Source organism: Hibiscus syriacus, unplaced genomic scaffold, assembly GCF_006381635.1.
Source record: "Hibiscus syriacus cultivar Baekdansim isolate YM2019G1 unplaced genomic scaffold, ASM638163v2 tig00013960_pilon, whole genome shotgun sequence".
Classification (NCBI taxonomy): domain Eukaryota; kingdom Viridiplantae; phylum Streptophyta; class Magnoliopsida; order Malvales; family Malvaceae; genus Hibiscus; species Hibiscus syriacus.
The window spans coordinates 1,351,323-1,364,885 of NW_024062312.1; the positions used below are offsets into that span (position 1 = coordinate 1,351,323).

At 34.3% G+C, this 13,563-nt stretch overlaps 3 protein-coding genes and 1 pseudogene across 3 annotated transcripts; 2 read left to right on the forward strand and 2 right to left on the reverse strand.

Moving 5' to 3' along the window:
• The first annotated feature begins 483 nt into the window (after positions 1-483).
• LOC120206722 (calcineurin B-like protein 1) lies at positions 484-2,834 on the forward strand. Its single transcript, XM_039206305.1, has 9 exons — positions 484-530; positions 846-930; positions 1,132-1,214; positions 1,453-1,509; positions 1,934-2,042; positions 2,121-2,173; positions 2,246-2,326; positions 2,430-2,542; positions 2,615-2,834. The coding sequence occupies exons 2-9, from the start codon at positions 849-851 to the stop codon at positions 2,700-2,702; spliced, it is 666 nt and encodes a 221-aa protein (XP_039062236.1). The 5' UTR covers positions 484-530; positions 846-848; the 3' UTR covers positions 2,703-2,834.
• Positions 2,835-4,969: 2,135 nt separating this feature from the next.
• On the forward strand, positions 4,970-6,691 carry LOC120206720 (annotated as a pseudogene).
• A 140-nt stretch (positions 6,692-6,831) lies between these two features.
• On the reverse strand, positions 6,832-8,488 carry LOC120206721 (60S ribosomal protein L37a-1). The gene is made up of 5 exons (XM_039206304.1): positions 8,334-8,488; positions 7,690-7,729; positions 7,375-7,463; positions 7,159-7,241; positions 6,832-7,072 (listed from the first exon to the last, which is right to left on the reverse strand). The coding sequence occupies exons 1-5, from the start codon at positions 8,334-8,336 to the stop codon at positions 7,009-7,011; spliced, it is 279 nt and encodes a 92-aa protein (XP_039062235.1). The 5' UTR covers positions 8,337-8,488; the 3' UTR covers positions 6,832-7,008.
• Positions 8,489-11,224: 2,736 nt separating this feature from the next.
• Positions 11,225-12,529, reverse strand: LOC120206551 (FCS-Like Zinc finger 3-like). The gene is made up of 2 exons (XM_039206174.1): positions 12,107-12,529; positions 11,225-11,989 (listed from the first exon to the last, which is right to left on the reverse strand). The coding sequence occupies exons 1-2, from the start codon at positions 12,403-12,405 to the stop codon at positions 11,803-11,805; spliced, it is 486 nt and encodes a 161-aa protein (XP_039062105.1). The 5' UTR covers positions 12,406-12,529; the 3' UTR covers positions 11,225-11,802.
• Between the last annotated feature and the right edge of the window lie 1,034 nt (positions 12,530-13,563).

Here is a 13,563-nt window from a genome sequence, read left to right on the forward strand (position 1 = left end):
AATGAATACTTGAGAGATTATTTTGTAACGTTTAATAGTCGAAGGATTCAACAAAGCAACATTCTATAGTCAAAGGATAACTTTGTAACTTTTAATAGTCGAATGACTTAATAAAGCATAAACTTATATTCGGGGATCATTTGTATAGTTTACCCTAAACATTTTAAAAAACGGCGCGAACACAAAAACGTAATTCTCTTCGGTTTCATCCCAACATTCTGACATTCAACAAACGAAAGAAAAATTGTTTCAAAAAAAGGATAAAAAAAAAAAGAAAAAAAAAGATTAATAACAACAACAGCGTAAAAATGGGATCTTTAACTGTCGGATTAAGCCGTCGAAGTCGTTTTTATTCCGATAAAGCCCTTTTCTTCCTTTATATCAGCCTTCACCCTGGATCGATCCATCTTCGTCTTGTTTTCGTCGTTCCTTTTGGAAGGACATAGGAATCTGAAGTTCTATCAGAAGCTTCGTTCCTCTGTCATTTAAAAGCGACGCTTTTCTCTTCAGACCAAACGAATTCTCCGTCGGTAAGCTTATCAAATCCCTGCGTTTTTATTTGTTTTTTTTTCTCGTCGTTTGTGAAGATTGGTAATCTGGGTTTATGTTTTTTTTCTTTAATTGATTGATTAATTCTAATGTTGTTAATTTGGATTTGGGTTTGGGGTCTGATTGATTAATTCAAATTGCATTTAGAAAATTCTTGTGATTTATGATTCTTAATTCAATTGTGATTATTTCCTCATCTTGTCGTCGTCGTTGAAACATTTCATTTTAGGCTGTGAGACTGTGATTTAGCTTGCGTCCTTGTTTTGATTTCAATGTTTGATCTTTTTTTTCCCCAGTAAATGGGTTGCTCTCAATCTAAGGTGAAGAAAATCCGAAGCATCAAACGCGATGACCCGGTGACACTCGCTGCAGAAACAGCTTGTAAGTTCTGCAAATTGTTACAGTTTTTTGTTCATTGCATGTTCCTGATGTGTTTGTGTGAATGCAATTTGTTCTGGGTTTCAGAAGCATAGCCTTTCAGCCAAATGAGTAGAAAAACCACTATATCGGATCGTCGCGATCCGCTCGGATTTGATAATTCGGTCGATTTAACTGCTCGGTTGTCTTTCGTTGTATCTGCAGTTAGTGTTAGTGAAGTCGAAGCACTCTTTGAGCTATACAAGATTATCAGCAGTTCGTTGGTTGACGATGGGCTTATTAGCAAGGTGAACTTTCCTTGATTCCTCGGTATCCACAGGCTCTTTCGGCTTTCCTTTAATGTGGTCCAGAACTAGGATTATCACATAATTATCACATATCTGCTTATGTTATCATGTGCGAGCTCGAGATGTTTTGCACAGTTCTCACGACTTACTATTAGTTTGTCTTCGTTCCGTTTCGGTCGAATTCGAAAGGTTATGTGCACAATTCGACGCCCATCTAATGTTTTCTGCCGCTCTGCAGGAGGAGTTTCAGTTAGCTCTGCTTCAAAACAACAAGAAAAACATTTTTGCAGACAGGGTATTGTATTTTGTTGCTTTATACTCTTATGGCAAATCGAATATTACTTCCAAGTTTCGAGTTTTGTGTTGCTTTTCCTAGTCTAAATTTCGCTCGATGGGCATGCGGTGTGCTAGCTACGGGGCGATCCGGATGCATGTTTATCGATAGAGTTGCTGAAGTTTGTTTTGAGGGCATGTTTATCACATCTATCTTGTAGAAATACCATCTATAGAATTCAAAAGCTTAATCTTGTTTTGTTATGATCGAAACGTTCGAGTTCGGACGTTTTCCGGCTATCTTTAACATCGTCAGCAGTTTACTCGGTATATCGGTTTCCTTCTATAAACCATTAATGCAATACCGATATGAGATGTAGGAATTGTGTGTTCTTGGGAACAAGTATTTGAATCAGTTTACTCATGTAACCTTCTGATACATGCAGATCTTTGATTTATTCGATGCTGATAAGAAGGGAGTCATTGATTTTTCGGACTTCGTTCGAGCACTCAACGTCTTCCATCCGAACACACCACGGGAGGAAAAAGTGACCTGTAAGTAAACAGTCCCCGAATCCGAATTATGCTACTATTTCGTCTCTTTTTTCTAAGTCGGGTCGTTTTACGTTGCAGTCGCATTTAAACTTTACGACAGCGAAGGAACTGGTTTTATCGAGCGCTACGAGGTAGGTTGGGCCTTGTAATTTTGTTACTTGTGTATCAGGCTATTATATGTATCGTTCTGGTGATTTTGTCAGGTCAAGCAAATGTTGACTGCGCTTCTAAGTGACTGTGAAATGAAGCTATCTGATGAAGTCATCGAGGAGATTCTCGATAAGGTGAGAGCTTGCTGTATTATGGCCTGCCTAGAATCGATTGTGCATGGTACCATTGGTGATTCTGTACGCTAACTCCGCGGTGTGACTCGGTGATTTCGAGCAGACGTTCATGGATGCCGACACTGATGGGGACGGAAAGATAGACATAAACGAATGGAAGACCTTGGCATACCGAAACCGATCGTTGTTGAAAGTCATGACCCTCCCGTACTTGAGGTACGCGACACCGATGTTTATACCGAGCTCGCTTACTTAGAAACCGATTTCGTTACACGAACCATTATGCAGGGACATAACGACGGCGTTTCCGAGCTTCGTTTTCAACACCGAAGTAGACGAGGTTTCGCCGTGGACGGAGAAAACGTGCTTGGGTTAGGAAGAAATGCCTGGAATACTTCTACAAGGGTAGCAGGTAAAAATATCATAGGTGTACAGGGTCAGCAAAATAACCCGTCCTTGGGTTCTAACCCTATCCTATAGGATTCTTTTACTTTTTTTTTTTTTGAAATTCGGGTTCGGATCGAAGCGGATTGATTATTGATCGAAAGTTTTACGATTTACGACACGGATAAAAAATATAATCCACATTTTGTCCTTTATAAATTCCTAACAATAGTTGAATTAATGGTCCCCTACAATCTCCAAATCGATGTAATCTTATTGAGCTTAGCTTTGTGCTTATTTGCATTACATGCTAACTAGTGGAGCCCTTTGATTAATTAGGGTTTCGATTAAAGATTTTATGTTAATCGAAATTTCATTTTAATCCTATTTTTTATAGGATAAATAGAACGTTTAGTACTCAATTATCACTTTTATTTTTTCTTCATTACAACTATTATTATTTTTAGAATTATATATAAAGTTATGCTGTAGTAAATATAATTACTATATAATAAATTTAATCGGTGATAGATTTAACAACAAGAACATAAAATTTTTAAAAATTTAATAGACAAAAAAATTAATAATAAAAATGTGATTTCAGTATAAAAATATTGAAGAAGTGTAATAAATTTAAAATTATTAATTAAATAACTGCGTAAGAAAGCAAAGGCAAAGGTGGTCGTGGATAAGAACTAGGGATGGGCATGGGTCGGGTTTCGGTCAACCCGACCTGATCTGAATATTTTACATCCTTCACTCGACTCGATTTGTTGAGACAAAATTTGAATTCGATCCGACCCGACCCAAAATAATAAAAATATGATTTTTATTCAATAAGAACAGTGATTTAATTGAAAAAATAATATATAGAGGGGTATTATTATAATTATTTATAAATATATAAGATAAAATTATATTTTTCTGGGTCGGATCGAGTCTGGTATTTTTCACCATAAACCCGAATCCAACCCGACCTAAACCTAAAATTAAAAAAAAATCAACCCGATCGAATCAGGTCGGGTCGAAACTCATGGGGTTTAAGTCTCATCCCCATCCCTAATAAGAACCAAGCAGAAGGGCTATCCATTTGCTGTCCATTAATATAGAATCTTCATCTCAAATTAATAATTTTAAATAAGATAAATATTTACATTTTAATCTTTTGAAAAATACAATTTTTTAACTATTGATATTTGGTTTATTGTTTGATTATTTCAAATCAAATTTTACATAAATTATTACTGCAGTGATCCTCTCAACTCAGTTTACTTTAGTTTTGAATATCAAAATTTGAATTTTTGATATTACTTAAAATATTATAGTGTCTCATTCTTGGATTAACATATTATTAGTTTTTGAAAATATAATTTAATAATTGTGTTATATATATATACACACCAATCATATAAAGAATCTCACTCTCTAAGTATATAAATTAGTTAATTTCTAATAATTAATGGAATATGAGCATTTTTTTAATAGGATCAACACAAGTTTGTAGCCAGACAAAGGAACATTAAGATAAGATTATAATTAATATCACTTTACGTATGCACTTAAATAAATGAATAAATAATACAACAAATACTAACCGTTGGATGCGGTGATTCATCAACATATTTGAATATAGATGATTCTAAATCAATATAAAAAGAGTATAATTATAAAATAAAAAATAATATTAAATTAAATTGATACGAGTGAAATAAAATTAAATAGTATCTAAGAAAAGGGTAAGTCGAAAATTGAGTAAATAGTATCCATAAAATTAATTATTTAGTATATTATTAAATCAATAATCAAAATATATTTGAATTTGAAATAGAACAGTATTGAAATTAAATTCAATACGAAAAGAAGAAGAAAATACGTTTATGTCGAAATATTATATATTTTAAAAAAATTAAAATTATATAATTAAAGTGACAAACCAATAACATAAATAATTAAAATGTAATTTTTTTAAAAAAAATGGTGACAAAAAGTGAACAAAATTAAAACTGAAGTGGTCGTTTTGACAGTTTACCATAAATTTTACCATCTCCTTAGTATCGGTTGTTCAATGGAAAAACAATTCAACATTATCATATAGTTTTTTTCTATAAGAAAAGAGGGAACCAGACAGTGGCAATTAAGAAAATATATGAGAATTCAGGTGTAACCGCCAACAGATACATTTGTTGCTTTGGCTTTTTCAACCTTTCGTCCCTCAACAAGGGAAAAAACAAAAACAAATTTCACAGAGAAAATTTCAGAGAAAAAAAATAGGGGATTCAGTTCTCGTTTTCACGTTAAATGCATCAAAAGAAATCTAGGAAACATCATAAGATCGGAAAAGTAAGCACCTCGGTCCGATTCCAACCAAACTACTACTACTCCACTGAACACCCAATGAACCTCCTTTCTCCAACTCCAATACCCTTTTCTCAACCCCACCAAAGAGGAGGTCTATAATGAACCATAATCCCTTTCTCGTCCCACGACTGTCTTCTTTCAAGAGCCATCGCCAGAGGGTCGAGCCTGTCGATGCTCAACAACTTGCCAGGAAACTTGTTCATCATCTCAGCCGTGGGCGTTTGCTTTGCTTCCGCTTGCGTTTTCTTGTTTTCTTCTCTCTTCCTTCGTTATACTTCTTGGTTTCTTACCCATGGCGGTTTCTCGCTTTGAATCTTGTCGGTTTGCTTGCTTTGTTGCGCACCCTTTTGGTTTCTCTCAACTTTGCACTCCCTCGATTGCCTTCGATTCGATTACTTCTTGCCCGTTCTCTGCCGGCCAGTCAACTCGGTTCATCTCCTATATCTTCGAAAGCTGTTCTGGTCGATTGGGTCAAAGCTGAAATCCGAGAAGAAGGCGAATTCCGGAACTTGGGTACAGGTTTACAGTAACGGGGATGTACAAGGGAAAATGTTCAGGGAGTGGAGTGTATTACTACCATACGAAAGGGAGGTATGAGGGTATTGGATTGATGGGAAGTATGATGGTTATGGTGTCGAAACATGGGCAAAAGGGAGCTGATATATAGGTCAATATCGGTAAGGATTGAAGAATGGAACACGAGTTTACAGGTTTTATACCGGCGAAGTTTATGCCAGAGAGTGGTCTAACGGGCAGTGCCATGGATGTGGAGTTCATAGTTACGAGGATGGTAGCGAGCATGTAGGGGAGTTCAGATGGGGTCTCAAGCATGGGGTTGGCCAATACAATTTCAGGTGATTTCTTCATTGTGTTTCACAATATTTGATCATATACATGTCCAAGCTTAGAATGCTGATATTTTTATATCTCAATGACTGTTGAGTTTTGTACTTCGAAAAGCAGGAATGGGGACGTATATTGTGGGGAGTATTTTTCCGTCAAGATTCATGGTTTTGGTGTTTATCAGTTTGGAAACGGGCATCGATACAAGGGAGCCTGGCATGAAGGAAGAAGGCAGGGATTCGGAACATACACTTTCAGAATGGTGAGACACAATCCGATCACCAGAAAAATGGTGCTCTGGATGTTCTTAGCGGAGAAACAGAAAACACTCGGTCCAGAGTCCTTCATGCTGTTCAGGTATCATTCGTATGTACAATATGCTAGCAACCTTAAGGTTTCAGGTGCCTTGTAATAAAAGCTTCTGTGTTTTTTCTAGCACAAAGAACCACTAAGATTTTTCTTACAATTTGCTGTTCTGTGTACAGGAAGCAAGACGAGCTGCTGAGAAAGCTCGAGACATTGCAAAGATCGATGAGAGAGTGAATAAAGCTGTGTCAGCCGCAAACAAAGCAGCCAACGCTGCCAGAGTGGTGGCTGTTAAAGCCGTGCAACAACAGATGCATCATCATGAAATACCGACTGCAATTGCCTAGTATGGAGGCTTAAAAAATGATGTTTTGGTAAACAATTTCTCACCATCTAGGCATTTTCTTCTTCAGTTCTCTTCCTAATTTTTGAAATGAAAACAGCAAGGTTCCCACTTGGAACCATGTTTCCATCTAAGCTGTGCCTCTTTCCTCTTTCTTTCAATTGCATATGTATATAGGCTTCGTTTATCAGTGAATTCTATGATTTTCTACTATAACTATAATCGCAGAGCTGGCAGAACATAATTTGATACAAAGTAACAAGATGAGTAAGAAATAAAGTATTCAAATATTTTAATAAAGTTCCAACACCAGAGTTATGAGTCGAGATATAAAATTGAGAATTAAGCACACATAACACATTACTTTCAACAAAATGTTTCTTAATTTGTTTGTGGCCAAAACATGCAAAAACATCATACCGAAGTTGAATATGCCGTCACTGTAAGCTCAGCTCTCAGTTTGCTCCCTCAACCTCCTAATAGTACTCCTCACAGTAACAGCACTGGCGGTGCTGTAAAATAACAAACGAAGTACCTTGTTAATTACATGGACATACAAAGAAATGATATTGAAATGAGGTACAGTGCAGACACTTACTTCATAGTATATGCACCACCGGCTTTAACTTTGCCGCAATCCTTGCAGCCCCATATTCCGACAGCCTTTCTCTTCACTGCATACTGTAGCAGCAGAAGATAGTTAAAAAAAATAACGCAAATCATATAAACAAGTGCAGCAATAGAGAAGCAAAGAAATGAACACAAGCTTAGCAACACAGAAATAGGATCATGAAGATAACCAAATGTGTCGTACCTTTCCACAGAACTCGCAGAAGTACTTGCTGTGTTGACTCACTTCCATCTTCTTAATTTGCTTCCTCAAACTGGCACCATAACGGGTACCTTCATTAAGAGGGAAAACATTAAATTAAATTTAAATCTAGAATCATTTTAAGTGTAAAACTATAATGGTTAAAAACTTCAAGCAATTTAGATAAAAATTGGAAAGACAACTATTCCCACTACATTCAAATGGCTATCGAATACCAATCTTAAATACAATATCAAACCTTTCTATGCAGAAATTCTCAAAGAAAAATAATACTTCATAAAATAAAGCAACACAAACCGTATTTTCCAACAATTCCAGCCTTCTTTGTTCTCTTTGTCTGCACGTTGATAAAAGCATGAATCAAATCACGAAACTATACAAACCAACCAATCAATCCTAAGCAGGGAATTAAGTAGCAGTTCACTATCACAAGGGGTAAAGGTGCCATCCGAAGCACAACCACAATACCGGCAATGACCGCAATAGTACCTGCTGTTGCCACAATCGCAATAATCGCAACACAACCACAAACACAATTTTAATCCCTAATCCTAAGAGATGCGTAATTGCTACTCAGCATTTTAGCGTCCACATTCTAATTTGAAACAAATGCAGAAATTAGTATAAGGGGAGCGAAATTGACCCTAAGGCGAATTTATGAGTAACCCATTAACACTTTGAACCCTAAAACTGAAATACGATTGTCAAACATCCATCCCATTTCTCTTTCCTTCTACGTTGCACAAAAATAAAATAAAACAAATGCTAACATTGCCATAACACGAATGATATTCAGCTACAGATCGGAATGATATCTTATTTCAACATTGGTGCAACACAACTAACCAGAAATTTTAGGATGAATATTTTTCTCAGGAAACAAACACGTAAATAGATAATACACAAGAAACGAAATTCAAAAGCGAGAAAGAAGAGAATACCATGGTGGGATTGTTGAGACGATTTGTGTGTGTGTCTGGTTCGGAAAAGGTGAGGAGCCGCTCTTCGAGAGGAAACCTACAACGAGGAATTAGGGTATTCTGGTTCGAGTTTTCATAGAAACTGGAAGCGACTGGGTCAAGTAAATCGGGTAGTGATCTAAACTAACCTACAACAAATCATGGGCCGTGGACTATCCATCCGCATATTTCCAAAAATAGATTTTTATTTGCTTAATATAAAAAAGTGTCTAAATTATAATTAAAATTAATTTTTTAGTGCTCAACTTTTTTTGTTACACTTTTAGGTATTTATCGTTAAAAAATCGTTAAGTGAGGACACTTAACGATTTTTTTAACGATAGTCACCTTAAAATGTAATAAAGAAAACTTTAGGTACATATTCTTAACGAAAAATTCTTTAGGTATTAAAACATTTTTCGAGACATTCTTTAGGCACTTATTTTTGTATTAAGCTATTTTTATTTAACTAATTAAAACTAGGGTAAAGTACATAAATGATCCCCTAATTATAAGTCCCTCAACTATTAAAAGTAATAAAATAATCCTCCGACTATATAGTAATGCTTTGTTGAGTCCATAGACTATTAAGAGTTACAAAATGGTCACCCGACTATTTATTATGTTTAATATTTGTCATTTTTTGTTAAAAATTTGACAGTATTTTGAGTTGAGCGTTAACCTGCTAATCGTGATATGATAAAATATGATCCCAGAATCTTAAACAACTATCATATCTCAGCCATCATGTTAACGTTCAGCTTTGAAAACTATCAATTTTTTTAACGGGAAGGAACGAGTTTGGAACTTAATGGATAGTCGAGTGACTATTTTTGTAATTTTTAATGATCGGGGACTTAACAAAGCAACATTTTATAATCGGAGGATCGTTTTGTAGCTTTTAATAGCTAAGAGAATTAATAAAGCAATACCCTATAGTCGAGAGACCATTTGTGTACTTTACCTTTAAAATTGCTTACATATTAATATAATTATTTTAAAATATTTTTAATGATAAATAAATAATAAATTAACCCTATATGAGTTAACGGGTCGTACCAAATTCATCATCTTTACTGGTGTCATATCTAAGATAGGAGAAGGCATCAAGGTTGGTGCTATTATAACGTCTGATGTTATGGAAACTTATGTTATTTGGATTCGAGCATTAGATTATATATATTGAATATTAGTTCAGTTTCATTTAAGATTTTTCATTTCTTGCCTGAATCAACTTACCTTAGTTGTTAAAAGAATCGTTATTGTTCTTATAAGTCATAGGTTCTTAGAAGGGTAAAGTATATAAATGGTCTCCCGACTATATGATATTGTTTTATTGAGTTATTTAATTTTTAAAAATAATAAAATGGTCCCTCAACTATAAGGAGTTGCTTCGGTGAGTCTCTTAACTGTGAAAAGTTACAAAATGGTTACTCGACTATTCATTATGTTCCAAACTCATCTTTCTCTGTTAAAAAATTAACGGTCGTCTAAGCTAGACGTTAACATGTTGACTGAGATATAATAGTCATTGAGATTATGAGATCAAATTTTATCATATCTCAATCAATAAGTTAACGTATAAATTGCCGTCATTTTTTTAATGTAACGGAACAAGTTTGGAATATAATGAATATTTGGGTGACCATTTTGTAACTTTTAATAGTCAAGAGACTCAACAGAGATTCCATTTAGTTAGAGGCTATTTTATAACTTTTAATTGTCAAAAGACTAAATAAAATAATATCATATAATCGAATGACCATTGTGTAATTTACCCTTATAAGAATAGACCAAGTTATAGCGTCGGTCATACGGGTACTGCTAATGCTCACCATTGCATATTATATAGGGATGGGCATTTAAATCCGACCCGATCGAGTCGGATTTTTCTTTAAAAAATCGGGTTTGGTCTGGTTTTTTTATGTGGTGTTTGGGTCGGGTTCGGATTTTGGGTGAAAAAAATCCGACCGACCCGTCCCGAAAATATATATAATTTTACCATATATATTTAGGGATAATTACAATTATATCCCTCTATATATAATTTTATTCAATTAAGTTACTATTTTTATTGAATAAAAATAATTTTTTATTATTTCGGATCGGGTCGGATTTCTATGTCATATATTTGGGTCGGGTTGGTCGGGTGAAACCTTGTTTTGATAAGGTCGGGTCTCGGGTAGAGGCTCTCTTGTTCTCGAGTCGGGTCGGATGGACCAAAAACCCGACCCAACCCGATCCATACCCATCCCTAATTATCTCTGGATTTTTTTTCGAAGTATACACAAATTAAATTATCTAGATGGTTAATACATTTATTAATATCTTTTGAAATTTTAAATTTCAACATTACATATATACAAATCAAGATATATTTTTTAAAATAATTAAAAAAATTTAAACACATATTATCTTATATTCATACAGATTTATTAAAAAAAACATGAATATCTAATATAATTTACTAACTTATATTCATACAAATTTATTGAAAAACATAAATATCTGATATAATTTACTATCTTATATTTATACATATTTACTGGGGAAAAAAATGAATGTATGGTAAAATCTACTACTAACCTATAACATATAGTCTAATGACATTATTTTAATGGATTACATGTCACGTCTAAATTTTTTAAAATATATAAATAAAACATATGTCATTTAATAATTTGTAACGATAAACACCTAAAAATATAATAAAATAAATTTTATATTTATTTTTAACAAAAAAGAAATTTATGTAGTAAAATAATTTTAAAAGTATTCTCTAAATACTTATTTTTATATTAAGCATTTATGTTATGCAGCTGTCTGGGAAGTGTGAACCATCAAACAGTACAGTAGTGTGTAGAACTGACGATGATGAAAGCCTCATACTTGAAAATTGTCATTGTTTCCCAAGTGGGAGCTGGTGTGTTTGCAGCACTGGCAATGGCCACAAATTCCAGCCTCCTTTCCCACCTAAAATTCCAACCTTTACTTCTCTTTGTACCTTATTAAAGGGTGAAGGAACCAAGTGCAACAACAATGAATACCATAAATCAACCCAGAAAAAAGACGGATTTTCCAATTTCCAGCAAGTTCCATTCATGTTCATCTCTCTTTCATCATTCATGGTAAATGAAAATATCAGCAAGAAGAAAATTAGTACAAAAATAGCCCATGAAGAACCCATAAGAACTTCATTTCATTCATAGGAACTTGTTAACAAAATTATCCCACCAAAAACACCCCAAAAAAAGAGCCATATCACAGAGCAAATCCACATAACATTCACAGTCGAGTCTCAAACATGCTTTCTTCTTCATCCTCTCTCCTTGGCCCTCCTCCTTTGTCCTTTTTCCAACAGTTTATACAAAAGGGTAGTTATATGTTTTTCCTCTCTCTCTCTCTCTCTCTCTCTCTCTCTCTCTCTATTTCGTTTGTGAAACGATTATATTTACGCAGCTGCAACAGTGCCTGGTCGAAAAGGATAGCTCTGGGTTTTTGCAGAAGTTGTAGCTTTCCTTTGATCCTTCTTCCTCGGAGCTTTCACGGAGGAACAAAGGCTATTGCTTTTCTCCTTAGCCTCATCAATGTCTATTTGCTCTTGTCTACACTCTTCACTGCAAAAAGCAGTATCCCCTCTGCAACAACAACAACAAAAACCCCAATCAGAAACCAAATCAAAATACCAATTTGAAACCCCCAAATCAGGAGACAAAAAGCAACAAAAGATTCATCAGATCTTTTTCAACACTGACCTGTACATGAAGATGTCTTTGTTGCCCCCAAGAGGCTTCCTGCAAAGGAAACAGGAATCCAAGAAATGGGGTTGACGGACTTGATCCTCAAATCTTGGTGATAAACATAAAGAAGAAGAAGAAGATAGATTCCTTAAACTGGCTCTCCTTGTGTAACAAAGAGGTCTTTGAAAAAACCCATTTTGAATCCCGGTTTGGTAACGGGTGCCCGAATATCCAGCCTCCATTATTGCAATAGAAGCCAAGCCTTGATCTTGCTCAATGAAACAATGCCTCCTTGAACGTCCAGATGAGTCCATTTTTTGTGTTTTCTTTTTCTTTATGGGGAAGAAAGCTTCGAGCTTTAGGGTTCTTTGTTGGCAGGTGGATGCATGAATGGTGGGTGGGTTGATTTTATAGTTGGGGGAAAGCTCAAAGCTTTGTTCTTTGTTGTGAGAATAATAATTCTGCAGGTTTTCAAGAATCCGTGCTAGTGAATCTATTGGCTCAAAATACCTGCATCCCAATTTATTCATATTTACATGTTTGCCCTTCATCTGGGCTCATTTTTATTTTTGAAAAAAATAGGTTTAATACAACATTAATTCACATTAAGATAATTACAATTATTTAATAAATCAATTCACATTTATTTATTATAGTGTATTTTAAATGTTATTTATATTTAAATAAAAACAAATAAAATACATAATTATAAATTAAAATTATATATGCAAAATTCATCATTAACACATTAAATAATATTTTTCTCGTAAATTACATCGGCATTTGATTTATGGCAAAAAGGATAATTTTTGCCCCTATAGTAAATTCAATTTATCACTTTTGTCAATATCGTATTTTTCACATCAATTTAGCCCTCGAAATTGTTTGATTGCAACATTCTATACCTTATCCATTACTTAAAACCCTAAATCATAACTCGTTACCTCTAAACCATACACCTTGAACCCTTAACACTAGCTTATAGTTTATAAATTAGGGTTTTAAGTTAGGAAGATGATATAGAATGATGGAACTGCACAACTTCTAGTGTTAAATTAATGCGAAAATACGATACGAGCAAAAGTGATAAATTAAGTCTAATACAAGGGTAAAAGTGACCTTTAAGCCATTTATTGGTTAATTAATTAAAATGGAGTATTGCAGATATTCATCGTGGGACGATCCTTTTAACCTAAATTATTTCATTCACAATATTAAAATTCAAACTCATAACTTTATTTAAATAATATATAATGTTTCATCTTATTAGAAGCTATTATAATGATTAAATGGTGAAATATAAGAGAGGAAATGGCAATTTCGTGATTTGGGAAAGAAGTGGGGGCGACAAAGAAGAAAAGAGCAACAATCTTATTCGGGGACTAATAATAATAAATCATTAAAAAAAACAGCAAAAGTCCCACAAATTCTGGTGTCCATATTCAAATGGTAATAAATAAAGGGAAGCCCCA

Bases quoted from the DNA above. Each gene is read 5' to 3' on its own strand.
- LOC120206722 (XM_039206305.1), top strand. From the start codon at position 849: ATGGGTTGCTCTCAATCTAAGGTGAAGAAAATCCGAAGCATCAAACGC. The intron at 931-1,131 runs GTAAGTTCTGCA...TTGTATCTGCAG, and splicing joins ACTCGCTGCAGAAACAGCTT to TTAGTGTTAGTGAAGTCGAA. The intron at 1,510-1,933 runs GTATTGTATTTT...TGATACATGCAG, and splicing joins AAAACATTTTTGCAGACAGG to ATCTTTGATTTATTCGATGC.
- LOC120206721 (XM_039206304.1), bottom strand. The intron at 7,464-7,689 runs GTTTGTGTTGCT...CTCTTAATGAAG, and splicing joins TGGAATTGTTGGAAAATACG to GTACCCGTTATGGTGCCAGT. The intron at 7,242-7,374 runs GTACGACACATT...CTGCTGCTACAG, and splicing joins TCTGCGAGTTCTGTGGAAAG to TATGCAGTGAAGAGAAAGGC.
- LOC120206551 (XM_039206174.1), bottom strand. From the start codon at position 12,405: ATGGACTCATCTGGACGTTCAAGGAGGCATTGTTTCATTGAGCAAGAT. The intron at 11,990-12,106 runs GTCAGTGTTGAA...TTGTTGTTGCAG, and splicing joins AAAGACATCTTCATGTACAG to AGGGGATACTGCTTTTTGCA.